The 27,650-nt window shown below is 43.7% G+C and overlaps 1 protein-coding gene across 3 annotated transcripts; it reads left to right on the top strand.

The window, feature by feature from the left end:
• Positions 1-12,009: 12,009 nt before the first annotated feature.
• Positions 12,010-27,324, top strand: LOC311128713 (ER degradation-enhancing alpha-mannosidase-like protein 3). 3 transcript variants are annotated; one of them, XM_084160954.1, is made up of 21 exons: positions 12,011-12,449; positions 13,050-13,162; positions 13,353-13,398; positions 14,147-14,247; positions 14,911-14,950; positions 15,287-15,399; positions 15,621-15,774; positions 16,024-16,158; positions 16,250-16,355; positions 16,669-16,766; positions 17,097-17,222; positions 17,758-17,841; positions 17,926-18,009; positions 18,097-18,221; positions 18,446-18,611; positions 18,774-18,928; positions 22,998-23,115; positions 23,381-23,554; positions 23,818-23,983; positions 24,391-24,588; positions 25,043-27,324. In XM_084160954.1, the coding sequence occupies exons 2-21, from the start codon at positions 13,071-13,073 to the stop codon at positions 25,300-25,302; spliced, it is 2,541 nt and encodes an 846-aa protein (XP_084017080.1). In that variant the 5' UTR covers positions 12,011-12,449; positions 13,050-13,070; the 3' UTR covers positions 25,303-27,324. The 3 variants fall into 3 exon arrangements, with proteins under 3 accessions (XP_084017078.1, XP_084017080.1, XP_084017079.1); XM_084160952.1 differs by having other exon boundaries at positions 12,010-13,162; XM_084160953.1 differs by having other exon boundaries at positions 12,011-13,162; positions 24,391-24,576.
• Positions 27,325-27,650: the final 326 nt, after the last annotated feature.

The raw sequence follows: 27,650 nt of genomic DNA, 5'->3' as shown, positions 1-27,650 counted from the left end.
TCCTAATAATTGCTCCCACAGTTGATTTCTTCAAACCAAGCTGCTTACCTATTGCAGATTCAGTCTTGCCAGCCTGGTGCAGGTCTACAATTTTGTTTCTGGTGTCCTTTGACAGCTCTTTGGTCTTGGCCATAGTGGAGTTTGGAGTGTGACTGTTTGAGGTTGTGGACAGGTGTCTTTTATACTGATAACAAGTTCAAACAGGTGCCATTAATACAGGTAACGAGTGGAGGACAGAGGAGCCTCTTAAAGAAGAAGATACAGGTCTGTGAGAGCCAGAAATCTTGCTTGTTTGTAGGTGACCAAATACTTATTTTCCACCATAATTTGCAAATAAATTCATTAAAAATCCTACAATGTGATTTTCTGGATTTTTTTTCTCAATTTGTCTGTCATAGTTGACGTGTACCTATGATGAAAATTACAGGCCTCTCTCATCTTTTTAAGTGGGAGAACTTGCACAATTGGTGGCTGACTAAATACTTTTTTCCCCCACTGTATTTAGCCTTCCTGAATTTTGTTTAAATCAAAGCACATTCTGCCTATTGGCGCACGCTGTTGAATTTTGGCCGCATGATACTTTTTTGGGACTGTTCAGCTAACCATCCTAAAATCTAAAGAAATTAGGTGGTGTTTTTGGTGTAGCATTAACGTTATACTATGATACTATATTTGGTTCTGTTATGTAGAATACTAATGAATCATTATGTGATCTTCCAAGACATTGATTCAGCTTTGATCTAACTTTACTAAACAAGCACCATTGTAAGAAGTGTCGGCTCCGGTGTGCTCCAGCAGGCAGCACTACACCCCTGCAGTCCACTGCACCGAACAAGCAATTGAAGCACACCTAGCCTACTGTTTTTCCTTGCACAAAGTTTGGTGATGCAAAAACGAGAAAACACGTGTGGCTGTTTTATGAAAATCTGGTAACATTTGGCCAAGGAAACATTTCTGGTTGGTCTCAGGGAATGTAAAACAGTTAGGAAGTGAGACTTAAAACGGGATTGAGTGAAGTAGCAGCAAATATGGTTGAATGAGCATAGAGCACTTTTACAAGTTTGACAAAATTACCTTATCTTTCAGTCTAGTATGGCTATTTACTTAGTTTTGTAGCTCTTCATCAGATGCATGCAAGTAGTTAGGGCTAACTGTCCTCTCCAAGTTTAGCTGGAATTTAGCCCGAAAGGATTTGAGAAATATGATTGGTTGATGATAGGCCTATGACATTGACCTATGCCTCATCTTGAACTGTGCAAAATATCAGATATCAACAACAATTGGAGAAGTGTTTAACATCACAAGTAGGTTTAGCCTACCACATCTACTTTAGGGGGGAGTTGTGTTAAGAGCCCCAACGCTCAGTCGGAACATTAACATGCATCGTTTGCGGTATGGTTTTGGAAGCATAAGGACCTTATCTTTCATATCTGCGCGAAATAATTTCCCAAAAACTAAAGGTTAAATTCATACACACCTTTTATAGGGTTAGGGTTAGTGTTCCCACACGGCCATATCCACACGGCCATATCTCCATGTTATATTTTGATGTGATATGAAAGTAAAGTGCTTTATGTTTCTAGAACCATATCACAATTGAGAATCAATTCACGTTTAGATGGAGTATTTGGCTGTTTTGGCTGCCAGAGCCAGTCTACAAGGTCCTTGGACTTTAAGGAGTAATGGTAGGCTCCTTAAGAGTACATCGTGGGCTAACTTTTCATATGAAAATGTATCCAGAGTGACAGCAGCACACACGTTACAGTGGTCTAACCTTTTTCACTCGAGGCCCCCCTTCCAGCATTGGGGAACATCCCGTGAAGTAGCAGCATGACGACCAGGAAGACAACTTTCCCAAAGCGGATCCTTTGTTCTCACCCCACAGTGCAATTGAACTGATTCCAGAGGCCGACCCAAAACAACGCCGGAGGAGAGGTACTCGGAGCGGTCTTCTAGTCCGACTTAGTATATTACTCGCTAATGTTCAGTCTCTGGATAATAAAGTTGACGAGCTCAGGGAGAGGGTTTCTTTCCAGAGAGACATCAGGGATTGTAACATACTCTGTTTCACAGAAACCTGGGTCTCCCGGGATATACTGTCCGAGTCGGTCCAGCCAGTTGGGTTCTCAGTTCATCACGCAGACAGGAATAAATATCTCTCCGGGAAGCAGAAGGGCGGAGGTGTATGTTTTATGATTAACGACTCATGGTGTAATTCTGATAACATACAGGAACTCAAGTCCTTTTGTTCACCCAACCCAGAATACCTCACAAACAAATGCTGACCATATTTTCTTCAGTTATAGTCACGGCCGTGTATATCCCCCCTCAAGCAGATACCATGATGGCCCTCAAAGAACTTCACTGGACTTTATGCAAACTGGAAACCACATATCCTGAGGCTGCATTTATTGTAGCTGGGGATTTTAACAAAGCAAATTTGAGGAAAAGGCTACTGAAGTTCTATCAACACATCGACTGTAGTACTCGCGCTGCTAAAACACTCGACCACTGCTACTCCAACTTCCGGGATGCATACAAGGCCCTCCTCCGCCCTCCTTTCGGCAAATCTGACCACGACTCCATTTTGCTCCGCCATTCCTATAGGCAGAAACTCAAACAGGAAGTACCCGTGCTAAGGACTATTCAACGCTGGTCTGACCAATCGGAATCCACACTTCAAGATTGTTTTGATCTCGCGGATCTCGCGGGTAGCTTCAGAGAATAATATCAACATATATACTGATACGGTGACTGAGTTTATCAGGAAGTAATAATAATAATAATAATAATAATACTAATAATAATAAGGAAGTGTATAGGAGATGTTGTACCCACTGTGACTATTAAAACCTACCCTAACCAGAAACCGTGGATAGATGGCAGCATTCGTGCAAAACTGAAAACGTCAGTATAGGGACAAAATGGAGTCGCAATTCAATGGCTCAGACACGAGACGGATGTGGCAGGGTCTACAGACAATCACGGACTACAAAAGGAAAAACAGCCGCAGACACCAACGTCTTGCTTCCGGACAAGCTAAACACCTTCTTCGCCCGCTTTGAGGATAATACAGTGCCACCGATGCGGCCCGCTACCAAGGACTGTGGGCTCTCCTTCTCCGTGGCCAACGTGAGTAAGACATTTAAGCGTGTTAACCCTCGCAAGGCTGCCGGCCCAGATGGCATCCCTAGCCGCGTTCTCAGAGCATGCGCAGACCAGCTTGCTGGTGTGTTTACGAACATATTAAATCTCTCCCTATCCCAGTCTGCTGTCCCCACATGCTTCAAGATGGCCACCATTGTCCCTGTACCCAAGAAAGCAAAGGTAACTGAACTAAATGACTATCGCCCCGTAGCACTCACTTCTGTCATCATGAAGTGCTTTGAGAGACTAGTCAAGGATCATATCACCTCTACCTTACCTGTCACCCTAGACCCACTTCAATTTGCTTACTGCCCCAATAGATCCACAGACGATGCAATCGCCATCACACTGCCCTATCACATCTGGACAAGAGGAATACCTATGTAAGAATGCTGTTCATTGACTATAGCTCAGCATTCAACACCATAGTACCCTCCAAGCTCATCATTAAGCTCGAGGCCCTGGGTCTGAACCCCGCCCTGTGCAACTGGGTCCTGGACTTCCTGACGGGCCGCCCCCAGGTGGTGAAGGTAGGAAACAACACCTCCACTTCGCTGATCCTCAACACTGCGTGCTAAGCCCCCTCCTGTACTCCCTGTTCACCCATGACTGTGTGGCCAAGCACGCCTCCAACTCAATCATCAAGTTTGCAGACGACACAGCAGTAGTAGGCTTGATTACCAACAGTGACGAGACAGCCTACAGGGAGGAGGTGAGGGCTCTGGGAGTGTGGTACCAGGAAAATAACCTCTCACTCAACGTCAACAAAACAAAGGAGATTATTGTGGACTTCAGGAAACAGCAGAGGGAGCACCCCCCTATCCACATCGACGGGACCACAGTGGAGAAGGTGAAAAAAACGTCAAGTTCCTCGGCGTACACATCACTGACAAACTGAAATGGTCCACCCACACAGACAGTGTGGTGAAGAAGGCACAACAGCGCCGCTTCAACTTCATGAGGCTGAAGAAATTTGGCTTGGCACCTACAACCCTCACAAACTTTTACAGATGCACAATTGAGAGCATCCTGTCGGGCTGTTTCACCGCCTGGTACGGCAACTGCACCGCCGGCAACCGTAGGGCTCTCCAGAGGGTGGTGCGGTCTGCCCAACGCATCCCCGGGGGCAAACTACCAGCCCTCCAGGACACCTACAGCACCTGAAGTCACAGGACATTAAGATCATAAAGGACAACAACCACCCGATCCACTGCCTGTTCACCCCGCTATCATCCAGAAGGCGAAGTCAGTACAGGTGCATCCAAGCTGGGACAGAGAGACTGAAAAACTGCTTCTACAGTGAGGGAAAAAAGTATTTGATCCCCTGCTGATTTTGTACGTTTGCCCACTGACAAAGAAATGATCAGTCTATAATTTTAATGGTAGGTTTATTTGAACAGTGAGAGACAGAATAACAACAAAAAAATCCAGAGAAACGCATGTCAAAAATGTTATAAATTGATTTGCATTTTAATGAGGGAAATAAGTATTTGAACCCCTCTCAATCAGAAAGATTTCTGGCTCCCAGGTGTCTTTTATACAGGTAACGAGCTGAGATTAGGAGCACACTCTTAAAGGGAGTGCTTCTAATCTCAGCTTGTTACCTGTATAAAAGACACCTGTCCACAGAAGCAATCAATCAATCAGATTCCAAACTCTCCACCATGGCCAAGACCAAAGAGCTCTCCAAGGATGTCAGGGACAAGATTGTAGACCTACACAAGGCTGGAATGGGCTACCATCGCCAAGCAGCTTGGTGAGAAGGTGACAACAGTTGGTGCGATTATTCGCAAATGGAAGAAACAAAAAAGAACTGTCAATCTCCCTCAGCCTGGGGCTCCATGCAAGATCTCAACTCGTGGAGTTGCAATGATCATGAGAACGGTGAGGAATCAGCCCAGAACTACACGGAGGATCTTGTCAATGATCTCAAGGCAGCTGGGACCATAGTCACCAAGAAAACTATTGGTAACACACTACGCCGTGAAGGACTGAAATCCTGCAGTGCCCGCAAGGTCCCCCTGTTCAAGAAACCACATATACAGGCCCATCTAAAGTTTGCCAATGAACATCTGAATGATTCAGAGGAGAACTGGGTGAAAGTGTTGTGGTCAGATGAGACCAAAATCGAGCTCTTTGGCATCAACTCAACTCACCGTGTTTGGAAGAGGAGGAATGCTGCCTATGACCCCAAGAACACCATCCCCACCTTCAAACATGGAGGTGGAAACATTATGCTTTGGGGGTGTTTTTCTGCTAAGGGGACAGGACAACTTCACTGCATCAAAGGGACGATGGACGGTGCCATGTACCGTCAAATCTTGTGTGAGAACCTCCTTCCCTCAGCCAGGGCATTGAAAATGGGTCGTGGATGGGTATTCCAGCATGACAATGACCCAAAACACATGGCCAAGGCAACAAAGGAGTGGCTCAAGAAGAAGCACATTAAGGTCCTGGAGTGGCCTAGCCAGTCTCCAGACCTTAATCCCATAGAAAATCTGTGGAGGGAGCTGAAGGTTCGAGTTGCCAAACGTCAGGCTCGAAACCTTAATGACTTGGAGAAGATCTGCAAAGAGGAGTGGGACAAAATCCCTCCTGAGATGTGTGCAAACCTGGTGGCCAACTACAAGAAACATCTGACCTCTGTGATTGCCAACAAGGGTTTTGCCACCAAGTACTAAGTAATGTTTTGCAGAGGGGTCAAATACTTATTTCCCTCAATAAAATGCAAATCAATTTATAACATTTTTGAAATGCGTTTTTCTGGATTTTGTTGTTGTTATTCTGTCTCTCACTGTTCAAATAAACCTACCATTAAAATTATAGACTGATCATGTCTTTGTCAGTGGGCAAACGTACAAAATCAGCACGGGATCAAATACTTTTTTCCCTCACTGTATTTCAAGGCCATCAGACTGTTAAATAGCCATCAATAGTACATTAGCGGCTGCTGCCTACAGTGGGGGAAAAAAGTATTTAGTCAGCCACCAATTGTGCAAGTTCTCCCACTTAAAAAGATGAGAGAGGCCTGTAATTTTCATCATAGGTACACGTCAACTATGACAGACAAATTGAGAAAAAAAATCCAGAAAATCACATTGTAGGATTTTTAATGAATTTATTTGCAAATTATGGTGGAAAATAAGTATTTGGTCACCTACAAACAAGCAAGATTTCTGGCTCTCACAGACCTGTAACTTCTTCTTTAAGAGGCTCCTCTGTCCTCCACTCGTTACCTGTATTAATGGCACCTGTTTGAACTTGTTATCAGTATAAAAGACACCTGTCCACAACCTCAAACAGTCACACTCCAAACTCCACTATGGCTTAGACCAAAGAGCTGTCAAAGGACACCAGAAACAAAATTGTAGACCTGCACCAGGCTGGGAAGACTGAATCTGCAATAGGTAAGCAGCTTGGTTTGAAGAAATCAACTGTGGGAGCAATTATTAGGAAATGGAAGACATACAAGACCACTGATAATCTCCCTCGATCTGGGGCTCCACGCAAGATCTCACCCCGTGGGGTCAAAATGAACACAAGAACGGTGAGCAAAAATCCCAGAACCACACGGGGGGACCTAGTGATTGACCTGCAGAGAGCTGGGACCAAAGTAACAAAGCCTACCATCAGTAACACACTACGCTGCCAGGGACTCAAATCCTGCAGTGCCAGACGTGTCCCCCTGCTTAAGCCAGTACAGCTGTCAAAGGACACATGCCATATGTTTCAAAAGCCGTATCGCAAGCGATAATTATTGACGTTTCTAAACGTTAAAACACAGCATCGGGATTGTAGTTCACAATGGCTGAGAACTGTAGGGAGACGGCAGAATGCCGCCTAGAGTTTAAGAGCTAGAACCAAGCATGCCATGACTATAAAAATTCTGAATCGGGTGGATGGAGAACAATCCACACTTTTTTTTGGGGGGGGGGGGGGGTGTAGATAATTTTGGGGGGCTTTCAATATTTAATGGATCTTAGACAATGCGTGCCATGCCTATGAAAATAATATATTCTAATTTTGTTATTGTTTACATTTTTGTCCATCCTCCCCCGATTCAGAATATATCATTTTCATAGTCATAGCATGCTTTGTGTAAGAGCTATCGAAGATTGAAATCCGAAATAGTATTTATAAAAAATATATACAAATTAAGGTGTGGATTTTTCTCCATCCACCCTGATTCAGAATATACCGTCTTCAAAGTCATGGCGTGCTTGGTTCAATAGCGAGTCACGAGAGAGAACCGAATATCCTATATAAACTAATTTTACCTGGTAATTAAACCATCTGATAAGCTCATGAGGGAGGGCAGGGCTGTCTTTCCATAGTAGCCTACTGCTGTGTCAGTGAAAGCAGTATCTGTTTGCGCCAAGCATTGTGTGGCTTCTGTCATTAATTGCCACAAACGATTGTCTGTTGGAATAGATTGGAAGACAGAACACAGGTGCCATGTACCGTCAAATCTTGTGTGAGAACCTCCTTCCCTCAGCCAGGGCATTGAAAATGGGTCGTGGATGGGTATTCCAGCATGACAATGACCCAAAACACATGGCCAAGGCAACAAAGGAGTGGCTCAAGAAGAAGCACATTAAGGTCCTGGAGTGGCCTAGCCAGTCTCCAGACCTTAATCCCATAGAAAATCTGTGGAGGGAGCTGAAGGTTCAAGTTGCCAAACGTCAGGCTCGAAACCTTAATGACTTGGAGAAGATCTGCAAAGAGGAGTGGGACAAAATCCCTCCTGAGATGTGTGCAAACCTGGTGGCCAACTACAAGAAACATCTGACCTCTGTGATTGCCAACAAGGGTTTTGCCACCAAGTACTAAGTAATGTTTTGCAGAGGGGTCAAATACTTATTTCCCTCAATAAAATGCAAATCAATTTATAACATTTTTGAAATGCGTTTTTCTGGATTTTGTTGTTGTTATTCTGTCTCTCACTGTTCAAATAAACCTACCATTAAAATTATAGACTGATCATGTCTTTGTCAGTGGGCAAACGTACAAAATCAGCACGGGATCAAATACTTTTTTCCCTCACTGTATTTCAAGGCCATCAGACTGTTAAATAGCCATCAATAGTACATTAGCGGCTGCTGCCTATATACAGTGGGGGAAAAAAGTATTTAGTCAGCCACCAATTGTGCAAGTTCTCCCACTTAAAAAGATGAGAGAGGCCTGTAATTTTCATCATAGGTACACGTCAACTATGACAGACAAAATGAGGCAAAAAAATCCAGAAAATCACATTATAGGATTTTTAATGAATTTATTTGCAAATTATGGTGGAAAATAAGTATTTGGTCAATAACAAAAGTTTCTCAATACTTTGTTATATACCCTTTGTTGGCAATGACACAGGTCAAACGTTTTCTGTAAGTCTTCACAAGGTTTTCACACACTGTTGCTGGTATTTTGGCCCATTCCTCCATGCAGATCTCCTCTAGAGCAGTGATGTTTTGGGGCTGTCGCTGGGCAACACGGACTTTCAACTCCCTCCAAAGATTTTCTATGGGGTTGAGATCTGGAGACTGGCTAGGCCACTCCAGGACCTTGAAATGCTTCTTACGAAGCCACTCCTTCGTTGCCCGGGCGGTGTGTTTGGGATCATTGTCATGCTGAAAGACCCAGCCACGTTTCATCTTCAATGCCCTTGCTGATGGAAGGAGGTTTTCACTCAAAATCTCACGATACATGGCTCCATTCATTCTTTCCTTTACACGGATCAGTCGTCCTGGTCCCTTTGCAGAAAAACAGCCCCAAAGCATGATGTTTCCACCCCCATGCTTCACAGTAGGTATGGTGTTCTTTGGATGCATCTCAGCATTCTTTGTCCTCCAAACACGATGAGTTGAGTTTTTACCAAAAAGTTATATTTTGGTTTCATCTGACCATATGACATTCTCCCAATCCTCTTCTGGATCATCCAAATGCACTCTAGCAAACTTCAGACGGGCCTGGACATGTACTGGCTTAAGCAGGGGGACACGTCTTGCACTGCAGGATTTGAGTCCCTGGCGGCGTAGTGTGTTACTGATGGTAGGCTTTGTTACTTTGGTCCCAGCTCTCTGCAGGTCATTCACTAGGTCCCCCTGTGTGGTTCTGGGATTTTTGCTCACCGTTCTTGTGATCATTTTGACCCCACGGGGTGAGATCTTGCGTGGAGCCCCAGATCGAGGGAGATTATCAGTGGTCTTGTATGTCTTCCATTTCCTAATAATTGCTCCCACAGTTGATTTCTTCAAACCAAGCTGCTTACCTATTGCAGATTCAGTCTTCCCAGCCTGGTGCAGGTCTACAATTTTGTTTCTGGTGTCCTTTGACAGCTCTTTGGTCTTGGCCATAGTGGAGTTTGGAGTGTGACTGTTTGAGGTTGTGGACAGGTGTCTTTTATACTGATAACAAGTTCAAACAGGTGCCATTAATACAGGTAACGAGTGGAGGACAGAGGAGCCTCTTAAAGAAGAAGTTACAGGTCTGTGAGAGCCAGAAATCTTGCTTGTTTGTAGGTGACCAAATACTTATTTTCCACCATAATTTGCAAATAAATTCATTAAAAATCCTACAATGTTGTTTTCTGGAATTTCTTTTCTCAATTTGTCTGTCATAGTTGACGTGTACCTATGATGAAAATTACAGGCCTCTCTCATCTTTTTAAGTGGGAGAACTTGCACAATTGGTGGCTGACTAAATACTTTTTTTCCCCACTGTACATAGATTACAAATCACTGGCCATTTTAATAAATGGAACACTAGTCACTTTGATAATGTTAACATATTTTGCATTACTCATCTCATGTATATACTGTGTTCTATACTATTCTACTGTATCTTAGTCTATGCCGCTCTGACATTGCTCGTCCATATATTTATTTATATATTCTTAATTCCATTGCTTTACTTAGATTTGTGTGTATTGGGTATGTGTTGTGAAATTGTTAGATATAACTTGTTAGATATACTGCACTGTCAGAGCTAGTAACAAGCATTTCACTACACCCGCAATAACATCTGCTAAACAGGTGTATGTGACCAATAACGTTTTATTTGATTGGGCCTATGGGCACAAACCCACCGTCGCTGGACCAGACAGGACTGGCAAAAAGTGCTCTTCATTGACGAGTCGCAGTTTTGTCTCACCAGGGGTGATGGTCGGATTTGCGTCGAAGGTATGAGCATTACACCGAGGCCTGTACACTGGAACGGGATCGATTTGGAGGTGGAGGGTCCGTCATGGTCTGGGGCGGTGTGTCACAGCATCATCGGACAGAGCTTGTTGTCATTGCAGGCAATCTCAACGCTGTGCGTTACAGGGAAGACATCCTCCTCCCTCATGTGGTACCCTTCCTGCAGGCTCATCCTGACATGACCCTCCAGCATGACAATGCCCCCAGCCATACTGCTCGTTCTGTGCGTGATTTCCTGCAAGACAGGAATGTCAGTGTTCTGCCATGGCCAGCGATTAGCCAGGATCTCAATCCCATTGAGCACGTCTGGGACCTGTTGGATCGGAGGGTGAGGGCTAGGGCCATTCCCCCCAGAAATGTCCGGGAACTTGCAGGTGCCTTGGTGGAAGAGTGGGGTAACATCTCACAGCAAGAACTGGCAAATCTGGTGCAGTCCATGAGGAGGAGATGCACTGCAGTACTTAATGCAGCTGGTGGCCACACCAGATACTGCCTGTTACTTTTGATTTTGACCCCCCTCCCCCCTTTGTTCAGGGACACATTATTCAATTTCTGTTAGTCACATGTCTGTGGAACTTTTTCTGTTTTTGTCTCAGTTGTTGAATCTTATGGTCATACAAATATTTACACGTTAAGTTTGCTGAAAATAAACACAGTTGACAGTGAGAGGACGTTTCTGTGCACAAGCACTGTTCATGACACAAACTGTTCACACCCCTCTTGTTGGTGGAAAGAATTTTGCAGGTTTAAAGTTTATTTCCTGCAATTCTACACATTTTGCAGTTTTAAAGCTAATTTTCTAGCAATTCTATACATTTTGCCATGACTAATGTGTATTCATGTAATATGAGTGACTAAAAAATTACAACAATATCTATGGGCTAAAAAACCTACATTAAAAAAAACGTTAGCTGACATGGGCTAGTATAAATAGCTCTAAGGTATGCAATGACTAACATGACAAGAGGAATGATGATGATGCACTACCCAATTTCGAAATTGCAACCTTGTGCATTGTAATATTACAACTTTCAAGAGTAATTTTAAAGCCGGACAAAACAAAGGCAACACATAGAAGGCTATGCGAAGGAACTATGTACAGACATGTTTTTTTTTTTTTTTTTTTACTTGAGCAGACAAATAAGATTTTTTTTTTTTTGGGGGGGGGGGTATACTCAGGTCCTTCGACTCCCCATCACAGAAGACAGCGAACTGCAGACATTATTTTGCCGTGATTTAGTTGCATTCCACTTATACTCGTTTTGTTCACAGGGCAGCAGGCTACCATCAACATAATGAGACCGACCCCGCTGTCACCACTTGACATTATAAAATGTTGCAAGGGCAGATGGGAAATGGAGTCTCGTGCTGGAGGCATCTATGCTTAGGCAACATCTGTATATTCACTATTGATGTGATAGTCTACATTTCAGGTATAATCAAATAATAATGCATATATGGAAAGATAGCTACATTGCAGTGTTGTTTTAAAAGACTATAGGAATTCATGTTCCTTCAAGTTAAAAAGTACGGATCGGATACATTGTAATTCCATATTATTCCCATAACTGGTAACAATGTACGTTTTTTTTTTTTATGTCACTTTTGTTTTGGCTATCACTCGCCATTTTATCGTGACACAAATGTAACGATGTGTTCCGGTTACTTCCGCGGCCTTAACCAATAGAATCAAGAGGCACTCTCAGTCTCCAGCTTGTCAAGGCTTGTTGAGTAGCTAGCTAGTAAAGTAGCTAGCTAAAGAAGCATCAAAGAAACTGAGCACAATCTGATTTCCGAAATGAGTTTTCTCGCTGGGGTTTCATCGACGGTTTGGTTGAAATAACCCTTTCGGGTCGGGAGACCCGGCGTTGTTCGTGAGACTGTGACTGACACGGAAGAATATGGATATTTGTGTTGCAATACGAAAGAAGACACATCACCACCGACTATTGTTTGTTAATTAGTTAGCTAGCTAGCTAACCTGATGGAGATCCTCCCTGTCCTTTGGATTATAAACCTGATTATAGACTGGGAAATCACACTAGTAGTGAACACGAGGAGCTTCGTGTGTGATCCAGAGTATATGGACATAGCTACTAGCAAGCTAGCTAGGTACACATCTACTGTACATATGTCAATAGTGGCAAATGGGTCAACAATCTCCACCAACTGGTTCACTTGTTAGGCCAGCTAGCTAATTAATTATCCTGAGCTGCCAGGGGTAACATGCCTTGTCATTGTTTACATATCAAGTAACCTGTTAGTTGTTGACAGTCTCGCTATCCCTTACGAAAAAAGATTGCAGTATAACTGCAGTTCGAGTGCAATATAACTGCAGTATTCTGCAAATACTGCGTCCAAAATAAATAAAAAACAGTTAACTGCAGTAATTTTGAAGTGTAACTGCAGTTACTGCATTTCAAGAACTGCAATCTTTTTTTGTATCATATGGGTTAATGTGACAAGTTGTTGTCAATTAACAGTTTTGACAACTAACTTGACAGCTAAACTCATCAACTGTAGTGGAGACAGCGATTTGTCAACTCTGAACTCTTGGTGCTTGTCCATGAGGCCACCCCATGCAGGTTCAGAAAGAGGAAATGCATTGGATTATTTGATTTTTCGGGGGCGTCATTGAGAGCACAGGAACACCTACTTGTGTACAGACCTGTCAAAGATTAAATGGGAGAAAAACTGTTTTGCTCGCCACAGGGTTCTCCTGGCATTGCCGTGATGCTGAGAGCCCTACTCCTCACAAGCCTTCTTAGCTGGGCCAGTGGCCAAGAAGGTCCGACCATGTTACCTGAAGAAAAGACCAAAATCAGGTGCGATAACAACCGTCTATGATCACACACTCCAGTATTACCCAATGCCCACCTCTACTGAGTGGCAAAGTCCATACTGTGAAGATGAAGGGACTAAATCATTAAACACACCATCACTATATCTATCCGTCCTCTTGTCTGTTAGAAATGACTTGGTTATGTTGATTTTGTATATTTCTTTCTGTTACAGGGACCAGATTGTTGAGATGTTTGATCATGCCTATGGCAGCTATATGGTAAGTCTGTGTCTGACCACATAGTTGCTACTTTCAACTACACTGAGCAAAGTTGGATGTTTCAACCCGTAGCTATTGCTGTCCATCTGTATTACTGACCATGTCGCAGGCCAGGGCATGCTGCCATTTACTGTTTCAGTGTTGTTGATATTAGGGCTGTGACGATACCAGTATTGCAATATTTTTTCCATGGCAAAATGAAAACACAAAGCAGACTAAACTCTTTGGTCCTTTAAAAATCTTTTGTATGTTAAATATTGTGTGCTATAGCTTGGAAAATAAATGAATGTGACTCTGGATGATGACATAATGATGTTTGTTTCCAACATTAGGGCTGTTTTCCTAAAGAAGTGAAATCCGCTTCGTGTTTTGTTTCCTTGCCAAAATACTAACAAATATCGCAATACTGGTATCGTCCCGGCCCTAGTTGATATTGTATTATTGCTCAAATGGCCTCTCTGACTTGACTGTGTGCCATACACTTGGCCTATACTTCTAAGTTCAAACCAGTGGAGGCTGCTGAGGGGAGGACGGCTCATAATAATGGCTGGTATGGAGTCAATGGAATGGTATCAAACATGTGGTTTCCATTGGTTGATACCATTCCATTGACTGTATTCCAGCCGTTACTATGAGCCGTCCTCACCTCAGCATCCTCCACTGGTTCAAACGTATTTAAACAAATGTTCCTCCTAATGAGTATGTGTACCATACCCTGACTGTGCCCCGCACCCTGATTCTGCCACAGAAATATGCGTACCCAGCGGACGAGCTGATGCCCCTGAGCTGCAGGGGGAGGGTGCGTGGCCTGGAGCCCAACAGGGGAGACATCGATGACTCTCTGGGGAAGTGAGTACAACTGCACGGAAAGCCTTCTCACAACATGGGGTTTCTCTGAGTTTAGCCTTTGTGGTGTTTTTAGCTGTTTATTGGCTTACTTTTGTGCTCAAAGGGGTCTCTTGATGTATAGAGAGAGAGCCACTCGGCCAACTCAGTCACACAATGGATTCATTATGCGTCTGTTATGTCATCCCCTGTACTGATGGAGGGATGGGGGCTAGGTAGAGAAAGATGTCCCATGTTTTTCAAGTTGTAAGGCTCATACGAAAAGGAAGTTCATTGAGGGGTGTTGTGAAATCATGTGGGAAAACCTGTTATACTCTGTTTGATTTAGCCTATATTATGAAAATACAAGGAAGGAACACTTCTCTTAAGAAGGGAATCTGACCCCTCTCTGATTCTTCCATAAGACCTTGTATAACACACTTAACCTGGAAACGCAATAGATGATGAGACTACATGGTGAAGCTGACATGGAGCAGGATCCAGTTCCTCTACTGTGCACTGCAGTAGGCCATCCTCCTGACCTGGGTCATATTTATTAAGCACCAAATGGAAGAAAATGACTGAAACTGGGAGGGAATACCTGAACTTGTCCAGTTTTCATGTTTTTGTTGCAAAACATTTTGCTATGGTGTGCCGTAATGAATATAGCCCTGTTTTCTCTCCTAGGTTCTCCCTCACACTGATCGACACCCTGGATACCCTAGTGGTGAGTGTCTCATCCTGTCTGCCTGGCTATAATTTTTGCGTCAGCTATAGTACCACAAATGTCTATAGAGAAATCAATGAGCAAATGGGATCCATTGTCCCGACAACCCCTCAGAGCCACCTACATACAGTCAATGGCAGTATAGATTAAATTGATAGTCCTCCTTTCTTATGGTTCTGGAAACCTTAGCAAAAATAATTGAAATGTAGTAATTCACAGGAATTATTCATATAGCTATGTGTTTTCAGGTAATATTTTTTTTGCCTAAGTATTGAAACACTAATTTATACGGTCTTTTCCCCTATTAACGAATGTTTGTCTTGTGCATGTGTCCAGGTGTTGAACAAGCTTGATGAATTTGAGGATGCAGTGAGGAGGACATTGAAGGATGTCAGGCTGGACAATGATGTGGTGGTGTCTGTGTTTGAGACCAACATCCGAGTCCTGGGGTACTAACCTATACAATGCATTGTCTCACTACTACACAGAACTTCTCCAAGATTGTGTATGATACTGGTTCAAATGTCTTATTGACTTTATGATAAAATAACTATATGACTTCATAATATAGGGCTGTCAGTGTTTTAGATTGAGATTCATGGGACATTGTGTGGGCATTGCCACATGTTCACCACAAGCTCACCACACCATCATCTTGCTGTCCCTACAGGGGCCTGCTGGGGGCGCATGTGATGGCGGACATGCTCCGTCAGCGGGGGGAGAGAATGCAGTGGTATGGAGATGAGCTGCTCCACATGGCCAAGGAGCTGGGCCACAGACTGCTGCCTGCCTTCAACACCACCAGTGGCCTTCCCTACCCCAGGGTAACACACCTCACTCAGTCTCCACGCTTCTGGTTTTCTCTGTACCCCTGGGTGAAAAGCCTTGTTTATCAGAACTTCCACAATGTCACATGAATGGAAAAGTAACAAGATTCAGGTCTGAATGGACTGTCCAGTCGAATATGAATAGAGGATTAAAAGTGATTCAAGATAGCTTTGTAGTCTTATTATTATCTGACAATATGCATATAGTACATAAAATATATTTACTTCTTGTCTGTTTGTTCCCAGGTAAACCTGAGGTATGGGGTCCTTAACCCCCTGTCACGCACAGGCACTGAGTCGGACACCTGTACAGCCTGTGCAGGGACCATGATTCTGGAATTTGCTGCTCTCAGTCGGCTGTCTGGGGAGGCTGTGTTCGAGGTACATTAGTAATTCCAGTAATAATCGATAGTTTTGTATTTATTGGCCGGTGTGTATGAAGATAATATCCCTGTGTTTCTGTGTCCCACAGGAGCATGCTAGGAAAGCATTGGACGTCCTGTGGGAGAAGAGACAGAGGGGAAGTGACCTAGTGGGCACCGTCATCAATATCCACAATGGAGACTGGGTCCGCAGGGGTGAGCTAGAGCTCCACTGTCACACACTCAACCACGCAGAAAACACACACTCACCTACACCTTCACACATGGTCACCCACTCTCTCATTTAAAGTCACATTTTAGCAGTAGGAACAAACATTTTATCACCTTGCATCATGTGATGTCGCATCGTCCCACTCAGTTCCTTTATATACCATTAGTCACTTCCAATACTACTAGTTTGGTTTGGTTTTGAATACGCGTCTCAGCCTGGTTGTTATTTCCATTATCTCAGTCAGGTCCTATATTAACAGTACCCCCCCCCCCCCCCCCTTCCTCTGTGTATCTTCAGACAGTGGTGTGGGTGCTGGCATTGACTCCTACTACGAGTACCTGATGAAGGCCTACATTCTACTGGGCGACAACGTTTACCTGGAGAGGTTCAACACTGTGAGACCCACTCTCTACTGTACTATCACCATCTGCAGATGTATTGCTCTATGCTTATAGATAACACTCCAATTTCACAGACACCATTTACATTTGACATTCAAATGCTACCTGCCATCCAGATTGCAGAACTAGACAACAAAAAATATTCAGATTAACTGTGGTCAGATAGTGATCAGATGAAAGTAATCAGATAAAACAAGATGCACATTATTATGAAGTGTAAACAGGGTCTCAGTCAAATCACTGATCTAACCCCCCATATCAAAACGCATCATGCATAATGTTGGTGTCTTTAGTGACCGCAGCTGTCCGGTGTGTCTCCTACAGCATTACAGCGCCATCATGAAGTACATCAGCCAGCCTCCGCTGCTACTCAATGTGCACATGCACAACCCCACAGTGAGCGTCCGCAGCTGGATGGACTCCCTACTCGCCTTCTTCCCCGGCCTGCAGGTGAGTCCCATAACACAGCCTCTATCATCGCCATTTGTCAGGGTTATGGTTAGCCCCTCTGCCTCTAACAATATGACGTAGGATACATCCCAAATGGCACCCTATTCCCTATACAGTGAACTACTTTTTTTTATGGGCCCATATGATGCTATTTGGAATGCAAGTATGACATAAATGAATGATGAGACCCTCTGCTTGTATCATGACATCATCATGACCACATCATCTCTATCCACTACAGCAGAAGACCGTTCTCTGGTTTCTAGGTTGAGTTTCTATCGTTTTAATAATAATAATATGCCATTTAGCAGACGCTTTTATCCAAAGCGACTTACAGTCATGTGTGCATACATTTTTACGTATGGGTGGTCCCGGGGATCGAACCCACTACCCTGGCGTTACAAGCGCCCCATGCTCTACCAATTGAGCTACAAAGGACCACAAGGGGGTTTTCAAGGGGGTTGTATGATCAAGTATACTCTCTGAAAGGGAATCGTTCATAGTAAAGACTTCCGTATCAACCACTTCGCTACAGGTTCTGAGAGGAGACCTGAAACCAGCCATAGAGACCCATGAGATGCTCTACCAAGTCACCAAGCAACACAAGTTTCTCCCCGAGGTAAGAAAACGTGACATTTGAAATTTGAGTCAAGAGGATATCTGCTCTCAGCTCTGCTTGACTGTGGTATTCCTGACGTTGCAGGCTTTCACCACAGAGTTCAGAGTTCACTGGGGTCAACACCCTCTGAGGCCAGAGTTTGCAGAAAGCACCTACTACCTCTACAAGGTAATGCAGTTTGGTTTGAGTTCCCACTGTGAAAAGCCTGAGTAAACTGATTGGGAATGGGATAAACCATGTTTTCCCCTTCCACAGGCCACAGGCGACCCCTACTACCTCAGGGTGGGCCAGTCCATAGTGGAGAAGCTCAACGCTCATGCCAGGGTGCCTTGTGGGTTTGCAGCCATGCAGGATGTCCGCACAGGGACCCACGAGGACAGGTAGGGGAACGCAGCGAAACATATGGGTTCAAATCTGAAACATCAGGTCATCTCCACTGATTCCTTCTCACTCCAGCCTTCAACTGTGCTGTTTCCAATATTACTAATGGAAGTGTTGGTCTTGAGAAAATTGAGCTATTTTAGCAAGAGAGCTCAAATGACAGCGTTATGTGACACATTATTTGTTCTGTTCAAGTGATTTCAAACATTCCCTTTCTCTGTAGGATGGACTCGTTCTTCCTAGCGGAAATGTTTAAGTACCTGTACCTTCTGTTCTCTGAGAAGAACCAGCTTCACTTCGACATCGACGACTACATCTTCACCACCGAGGCCCACCTGTTGCCTGTCTCCCTGTCCACTTCACAGCCCCCCTGTCGGGGCAACAACACGGTGAGGCTCAGTCAGTTACCAACAGTTATGTTATGGTCAAAGGAGCTGAAACTGATTTGCCATATGGTGTCTATTTGAACCAGCTGCCCAGTTATGAACAGGTGTTATGTTATGGTCAGAAGAACTGAAACTGATCCGCCATTTTGTGTCTATACGTTCCAGGAAGCACCCACTGCCGTGGAGGAGGACCTGTTCACCTACTCGTGTCCCAGCACCCAGACCCTGTTCCCCAACAACCCCTCCTTTGCCAAGACCATCAGGGACAGCTACAAGTACCTGACTGGGGTGGGCCGGGCTTTCCACGCTTCACCTGACAGGTGTGTCTGTGTCCAAATGGGTGTTCATGTGTTGTTGTAAATAGCTGCATATTCACTAAGATTGATTGTTTCCATCTTCCTTCGGTTACATCCTTTGTGTTAACCCCGCTAGGTGACCCTGACCTAGCTACTGTATCTCTGAGGGGATTTGATTAAGCTGGCCCAGTTCACCGGCTGGGTGGAGTTTGCACCGTGTGATAAGTGATTGCATTTGTTTTGAAACCCGGCTGCCTCCCAGGTGTGAGCCGGGTGGCCCGCTCAAAGCTGATGGCGGCTCAAAACAAAGTGACATATGTCAAGCACGTAGAGCAGGGTTGGGGAGTAATGGATTAGTTGTAATCTGTTTACATGTAACGCATTGCAAGAAACGGTAACTGTAATCCATTATGTTACCAGCAGAAATATTGTAATCAGATTACAGATACCTTTGAAAAACTAAATGACTACTTCTAGGATAACTTTTAAATTCAAAGGATGTTTGCCTTTGAAAAAAGGTGAAAGTTTAAGTTTGTTCCACCTGAGCAAGTCTGACCACAAGTCAGAGACCACAATGATGACACACCAAATGTGTTTGATGGATTGCGGGATAAGAGCAGGAATAGGCTTTTGTAGGCTACAGTCCAAGCTATGTCTTCCAATGGTGCAACTGCTGTCGGCATCCAAAGATTATCCAACTTGAATAAACTCTTGGAGGTAAGGACGACAGCAGTGGTGTAGCCTACGGGCGATATGGATATCACTTATTATTGATATCTACTGTACATAGCGCATTGATGTGATTCACATGGCTGCTCTCTCATTTAGCTATTTGCGCCTTACGGATGGATTGTGGTTGTTGTGGATGGCTGTTCACAAATGTATAGGCCTATGTGTATTTGAACACATATAATGGTTGAATTGAATGAGTTTAAGCTACCTACAGTGGGGAAATAACGTATTTAGTCAGCCACCAATTGTGCAAGTTCTCCCACTTAAAAATATGAGAGAGGCCTGTAATTTTCATCATAGGTACACGTCAACTATGACAGACAAATTGAGGGAAAAAAATCCAGAAAATCACATTGTAGGATTTTTAATGAATTTATCTGCAAATTATGGTGGAAAATAAGTATTTGGTCACCTACAAACAAGCAGGATTTCTGGCTCTCACAGACCTGTAACTTCTTCTTTAAGAGGCTCCTCTGTCCTCCACTCGTTACCTGTATTAATGGCACCTGTTTGAACTTGTTATCAGTATAAAATACACCTGTCCACAACCTCAAACAGTCACACTCCAAACTCCACTATGGCCAAGACCAAAGAGCTGTCAAAGGACACTAGAAACAGAATTGTAGACCTGCACCAGGCTGGGAAGACTGAATCTGCAATAGGTAAGCAGCTTGGTTTGAAGAAATCAACTGTGGGAGCAATTATTAGGAAATGGAAGACATACAAGACCACTGATAATCTCCCTCGATCTGGGGCTCCACGCAAGATCTCACCCCGTGGGGTCAAAATGATCACAAGAACGGTGAGCAAAAATCCCAGAACCACACGGGGGGACCTAGTGAATGACCTGCAGAGAGCTGGGACCAAAGTAACAAAGCCTACCATCAGTAACACACTACGCCGCCAGGGACTCAAATCCTGCAGTGCCAGACAAATCCTGCAGTGCTCAAACCCTGCTTAAGCCAGTACATGTCCAGGCCCGTCTGAAGTTTGCTAGAGTGCATTTGGATGATCCAGAAGAGAATTGGGAGAATGTCATATGGTCAGATGAAACCAAAATATAACTTTTTGGTAAAAACTCAACTCGTCGTGTTTGGAGGACAAAGAATGCTGAGTTGCATCCAAAGAACACCATACCTACTGTGAAGCATGGGGGTGGAAACATCATGCTTTGGGGCTGTTTTTCTGCAAAGGGACCAGGACGACTGATCCGTGTAATGAAAGAATGAATGGGGCCATGTATCGTGAGATTTTGAGTGAAAACCTTCTTCCATCAGCAAGAGCATTGAAGATGAAACGTGGCTGGGTCTTTCAGCATGACAATGATCCCAAACACACCGCCCGGGCAACGAAGGAGTGGCTTCGTAAGAAGCATTTCAAGGTCCTGGAGTGGCCTAGCCAGTCTCCAGATCTCAACCCCATAGAAAATCTTTGGAGGGAGTTGAAAGTCTGTGTTGCCCAGTGACAGCCCCAAAACATCACTGCTCTAGAGGAGATCTACATGGAGGAATGGGCCAAAATACCAGCAACAGTGTGTGAAAACCTTGTGAAGACTTACAGAAAACGTTTGACCTGTGTCATTGCCAACAAAGGGTATATAACAAAGTATTGAGAAACTTTTTTGTTATTGACCAAATACTTATTTTCCACCATAATTTGCAAATAAATTCATTAAAAATCCTACAATGTGATTTTCTGGATTTTTTTTCCTCATTTTGTCTGTCATAGTTGACGTGTACCTATGATGAAAATTACAGGCCTCTCTCATCTTTTTAAGTGGGAGAACTTGCACAATTGGTGGCTGACTAAATACTTTTTTTCCCCACTGTATCAATCATTGTTTTTGCAACCAGTGGACAGCCAGTGAAAAATGCACTCTTGCAACAGCTTCATAGTGCGGTTCGCAGCCTATTGAATAAAAGTTTCCGGATTTCCTCCGTTCTAAACTCCTCCTTGGTATATTGTGCTCCAGTCCATAGTGTCAAAAACGTGTTTAATTTAAGAAGGGTGGGACTTTAATTGCTCAATCTAATTCCTGCTGTTAAAAAGAAAAAACATCCATAGACCTAATGGGCATGTGCTCAAACTCACACACTTTTGATAGATTTAAACGGCTGCAAATGATCGAGATATGAAAGTGTCACCCCAAAAAAAGTCAACAAAAGGCCTATAGCAAATGCCGCATATGGCATTACATTTTCACATGCAAATAGCACTTTCCTGTAGTGCGCAAAGCATGCCATTCCATGAGAGCAGCATTTTTTTCCTTCAACTCTAAGCAATGAGCCCAATCAATCCTCCATGACAACAAAATCATAAACAACAGAGTAGGCTAATAAATCCTTAGTAGTTGGGTTATTCTCAGGTAAAACAATTTGGGAAATCTATATTTCCAAGTCCTGTTTTTGAAGATCAAGGGATATTAAATTGATTGGAATGACTGGAAATCTGACAGACTTTTGTTTTTAATGTAAAGAGATAATATGATTAGGCTATCTGTAGTAGAAAGCAATGGGTTAGAAGAAGCCTACATAACCAACACATATAGTCAAATGAAACATAATTAATGGCCAGCTATTTAAACTCTTTATATATGTCCTTCACGCGCACTTCACAGAGGAGGCGTTCCCTAACGGAAATATGCAAATACATTCTACAACGCGCCAATAGTATCTCGCTAGCTCGTGCTTGGCTTTGCCTGCCCACCTTACTTGTTCTGCCCACTATGCTTCATTTTCTCCCACTATAAACGACACAGATTAACTATCTTGGGTTAGTTATAAATATCTTTGGCGACGTCATACCAGCCAAATGTCTCCCTTCTTGAACGGCAATAGCTCAGATACACAGTAATGACCCCGGGAATCGATAGAACATCGCTCAGAGATTAATAAAAATAAAATAATGTTCAAAATGGGTGAGTCTTTCCTTTTTAAAGGTAAAGTAATCTAAGAGTAACTGAAAGTAATCAGATTACGTTAGAGTTTGGGTAATCCAAAAGTTACGTTACTGATGACAATTTTGGACAGGTAACTAGTAACTAACGGATTACATTTAGAAAGTAACCTATCCAACCCTAACGTGGAGTAATGACTAAGGATTCCAAGTTTTCACATGCTCCCCTGATAAAAACATGTGCTTTATCTGCCTTCTTGAGGAAAACTAGTTTGAAAATTGTAACACATATATACATTTTGTGTGTTTCTGAGCATTGCACCATGCTGCCTTGTTGACGATATGACCAGGCGGCGGAGATTACTATTCGATTTGAGAAGGGCCTCCCTCACCGCTTTCGCCCGGGGTGTACCCGAGTTCAGCTTAATCAAACTCCCTATCTGATGATGAATGTGTGTGTTTGCAGGGGCATCGAGCTGCCGCTTCACGACCACGGTATGGAGCCAGTGGAGTTTCTGAGGAGCATGGGCATCTCCCTCACCCCACTGAATGAGGCTGTGGCTGGGGCAACAGAGACACATGGGGTAAGATGATTGAGCAGCTTTTTTATCTATAGCACTCTATTGCCTCTAGGCGTGCATCCCAAATGACACCCTTTTCCCTATATAGTGCACTACTTGTGACCAGAGCCCTATGGGCCATGGTCAGAAGTAGTGCACTATATAGGGAATAGGGTGCAATTTGGGATGTGGCCTAGCACTCTATTTTCTCTATTGCTTAGCAGGGCAACATTACCCTGTCTCTCTCATGCTTCTGTGTAATTAATGTCACCAATGTCTTTCTTTTAAGGAGGCACATAAAGGTGTTTACAGGGTGAAACTGGTGGCAGAGGTGACCCAGACCCCAGAGGAGGAAGTAGTACCCCTCATCGTTCAGCTCATATCCCCCCCATTTCTGGGTAGAACAGTCCTGACTGCTGGACCAGCCAAGTTTGGAATGGACCTTATCAAGCAGGAGCATGGGGTGAGCTTTCTTGAATCTTGCATTTATTTGTATTTGCTTTCTATGTCACTCAGAATATTGATAAAAGACGGGCATGCACCTCTTAGTCCCCTTAAATGTATCACCCAAAGACTCAAATGAAATATTTACCCATGTCAGTATTAGTTTTTGATATTTCTGGAGTTCTTTGGACTTCTGCATTTGTCACTACTGTATGGAGTATTTACAGGAATCTCTCCTCCCTTCTCTCACTCTCACACACACACACCCTGTTCCTCTCCCAGGTGAAGGGCAGCATCGTGAAGACCTCTCCCTACACAGCATGTGGGCCCATAGAGAATGCTGAGGAGCTGAGTGGGCACATTGCCCTGGCACTGCGTGGCGACTGCATGTTTGCTGCCAAGGCCCGCAGGCTACAGGAGGCTGGGGCTATCGGAGTCATCTTCATAGGTGAGGGAAAAAGACAAACACACACCAATTCTGCCTCTCTCTCTCTCTCTCTCTCTCTCTCATATTACACCCACTCACAGACCATAATAGCAGGACACAGCCTGTTACTCTGCTGTAAGAGTCAGGAGCTTAGGGAAAGAGCTTAGTGGGGCCTAACCTAGTTTGAGAAGGCCATATTGGTCTGCATTGTTACAGTGCACTACTTACTTGTAGTGAAGAACCCAAATGGTAGATATTGGGGTACCATCACTCATTTTTGTGAGTTTACATTAGTTCTGTGTTTTACCCCTCTAAGATCAGTTAGTCCTCAAACGGGCTTTGATTGATATGGCATTCCTCTTTGATTCATGTCACTCACAAGCCTTCCCTACAAAACTAAATTTCCCTTGTTTCCCCGTCCCTCCTAGACCACCGGGAGGGGAGTAACAGTGCAGCGACGCCCCTGTTCCAGATGGTGGGAGACGGAGGGTCCACGGCTGACATCACCATCCCTCTGGTTTTCCTGTTCAGCCAGGAGGGGGCGCTGCTCACCTCTGCTCTGGAGGATCACAGCAACGTAGATGTACTGATGCTGCCCAAAGAGCGACAGCTAGGTAAGAGAGCAGGTAAGAGAGGGGGTCTGTGCAAAGCATGTGGTCTAGCGGTCAGTCACATATAATGCTCCCTGCCGGAGACCAGGGTTCAATTACCGCATCTATACGTCCTGCTGTTCTCCTACTTGCCTGTCCCCCCCGTCTGTTGCCAACAGTCTAAATAAAGCATAAAATGTAATCAACATTTTAAAACAATATTTAAAAAGAGGTGGCCTGGCTATGGGGGTTCATTATGAGGGGGAAGAGTTCTAAATTTAGCAAAGGTCAAACAGCCCAAAGGCCTCACTCACGTTTAATTCTGAACTTTAGTATCGGTTGTTTGGGTTCAATGAAAAAAAAAAACATTCTAACTTAAATGCTAGATGTTTGAGGTGTAACAGATTACATGTTTGACACTTACTGTCTCTCCCTCTGTCCCCCTGTCTTCCTTTCTCTCTCCGTCTCCCTCCTGATCACTACTCTCCAGACAAAGCAGACAAGCCCCTGGGGAAGATGAACATCAAGTTCCGCCTGGCAGAAGAGGGGGAGCTAGAGGAGGGGGAGGCCAGAGGCCCCACCCTGAAGTTTGTCCTGGAGAAGGGAGAGGTGGTGTTGGAGGAAGAGGAGTACAGACAGCAAGGAGACAGCTGCTTAACAGCTGGTGGCGATCATGTACCATGTTCTTACGGACAAACTGCTGCCTCGCCTCCCTTCCACAGCCCCAACGACCCCAATACAGACCCCTGATCTCAGGACAGTCAGGTTCCTCAACCCCCTCCCACTGACCACAGGGCCTGGGCTCCCCAGCACTGATCCCTGGTCAGTCTAGAGGCATGTTGCTGTGCCAAGAGAGAGCCCTCACTGCCTTGCCACACGCTCTGGACTGGACTGAACTGATCGTTTTAACCAAGAGGGGAGCTTAGCGTGACAGTCAATCCCACTGACTCACTCACTCTCCCTTCTCGTATAGTTAATAATTATTGGAACTGCAGTAGGTATTAATGTATAGGAAGGGATGGACATTGGGCAGGGGTAGTGCTACACAAACATAGCTTGTTAGTCTTACCTTGCTACTGTAGCCTCATCACCAGTTGTATTGTGGTGATGACATAGATTTAGTCAGATGCTTGTAAGAGAGAATTGATGATGTGCACATTTCAGAGAAATAGCTGAGGGGATATTAGGTTGATGTAGGGCACCTTTGTCTGAAGCCTTGTGTTTCAGTCTGTACTGTAGGCTAGATTGTGTTGAGCTGCAGCAATGACGTGGGGATTTCTTTACTGTCCCCTGTACCAAGATGGTGTCCTGTCAATAGTGATGTGTGTTCATTTACCCATTGTGGCTAGTAGTGCTGTTTTGAAGGGATGCGTTATCACTCACAAGAATCACAAACTATAATGCTTTTAGACAAAGGATAAGGGGCCAGTTTGGGTGAACTAATGACTTCAGTCTTATTTTGTACTGGTAAATCAGGGGAATTTAAGAGTTAAAAATACTTGAATGTGTGTGTGATCATTACTACACTACCGAATCAAAACCTTGTATCGACCTTAGTGATGCGTATTTCATTTTTCAAATGTCAGTTGGTTATTATTAAAGGTAGACTCAGCGATGCACGAAGTAAACATAATATCTGGACGATTTCCGTCACAACTAAGACCGTTTAAGCGCCAAACTAAACTTCTCTGCTGTTTTGGTCCCGTAGCTATCATATTGTAGCAGCGAGAAGCGCACCCGTGCACATATGCAGATACTGTGTGAGAAGAAAGTCTTGCATTGTACTTAATATCTGTAGACCTGCTCGTTGCAACTTTAAAACACTGAGTCTACCTTTTTAAGTTAACTCCACTGCCTCTTCTTTCTCGGATGGTTTTAGCTCTAGGTTGGTACTCTTCCTGTCTTCAACACTGCCCCTGTGCCACCAGAGTCTTATAATGCCATGCACTTTGGCACATGGGCATCTTCCTACTAGAGCTAATGTCATGGTGGGGATACACCCAGGGACTGCTTCCCAAGCAGCTCACAGCACACCAAACACACGGTCTGTCTGTGTTTTGTCTGTTTGGTGTCTTCTCATTGTAAACAGCCTTTGTATGATTGTTTGTGTGTGGACAGTGTAAGAACATCAGACTGTTCCATTGTTTTCTCTTCTTTTTCTCTTTCCATTCATCTTTCTTTTCGCAGTATGAGATTACCTGGGCATGAGTGTGTGTGTACCAAGAACAGTTAAGATGCAGCAGCCATAATGTTTCTATTTGTATGATCAGATGCAATCACTCACATCTGTGTATTTTATCATTCATTCCTGAGTCTCAATTTGATCTGCCAGATGTTGAATAATTTTTGCATGAGTTTTATGTGTAATATATAATTTTAAGGTGTAAAAGTGGGTTATATTCCAATTACAGTTAACATTAGTGCAGTAGTCCTGTCATTTTTGCTGCTCACTTAATTTGAAATCTTATTCCAACATGGCCACCTATATACTTGTGTATTTCAGTCAACCTGTATACATCTATGACCATTACTGTCCACTCAGAGAGGAAAGGGCCATGAGACATTAAACATAAGTTGTCTTTTTAGGTATTTATTCTGCAAATATTATTTGCCTTTTGGAAATGTTGATGATAGGAATAGCTGAAGCTCCCAAAAGTGCCAAAGTGATTATTGCTGATAACACAGTATCAGATTCTAATGTACTTTGTCTTTTGAGAAGATTATTTGAGAGCTGAAGCAACCTGATCTTGTCAATAAATTTAAGAATTATGATCTCTGTTTTTTGTGACTCATTTGTGTAGTCACTTTCCTTAACCAAATATTAAAATGTGGATGTTTTTAAAATGATTACATTTCTTATAAAGAGGTATCTAGGTAGGTTGTCTAGTTAATGGAATGCTTTATGAACTAATAATGTCTCTCTGTAACCATATAATTAGAATGTAATTAATTATGTTTATATGTCTGTAACCAAGGTCTTAGTGATGTAACACACATTCCATTCCAGGATGACATCAATGATTGGATTACTGCAACTCGCTGTTGGCTGGGCTCCCTGCCTGTGCCATTAAACCCCTACAACTCATCCAGAATGCCGC

This window comes from Coregonus lavaretus (genome assembly GCF_964263955.1).
Source record: "Coregonus lavaretus genome assembly, chromosome: 4".
Lineage (NCBI taxonomy): Eukaryota > Metazoa > Chordata > Actinopteri > Salmoniformes > Salmonidae > Coregonus > Coregonus lavaretus.
This window is presented reverse-complemented; position numbering and strand designations above follow the sequence as displayed.

Excerpts from the sequence above, each read along its gene's own strand:
- LOC311128713 (XM_084160952.1), top strand. The coding sequence starts at position 13,020 with ATGGGAGAAAAACTGTTTTGCTCGCCACAGGGTTCTCCTGGCATTGCC. Across the intron at positions 17,223-17,757 it reads CCTTCTTCCCCGGCCTGCAG|GTTCTGAGAGGAGACCTGAA; the intron begins GTGAGTCCCATA and ends ACTTCGCTACAG. Across the intron at positions 18,010-18,096 it reads GCACCTACTACCTCTACAAG|GCCACAGGCGACCCCTACTA; the intron begins GTAATGCAGTTT and ends CCCCTTCCACAG.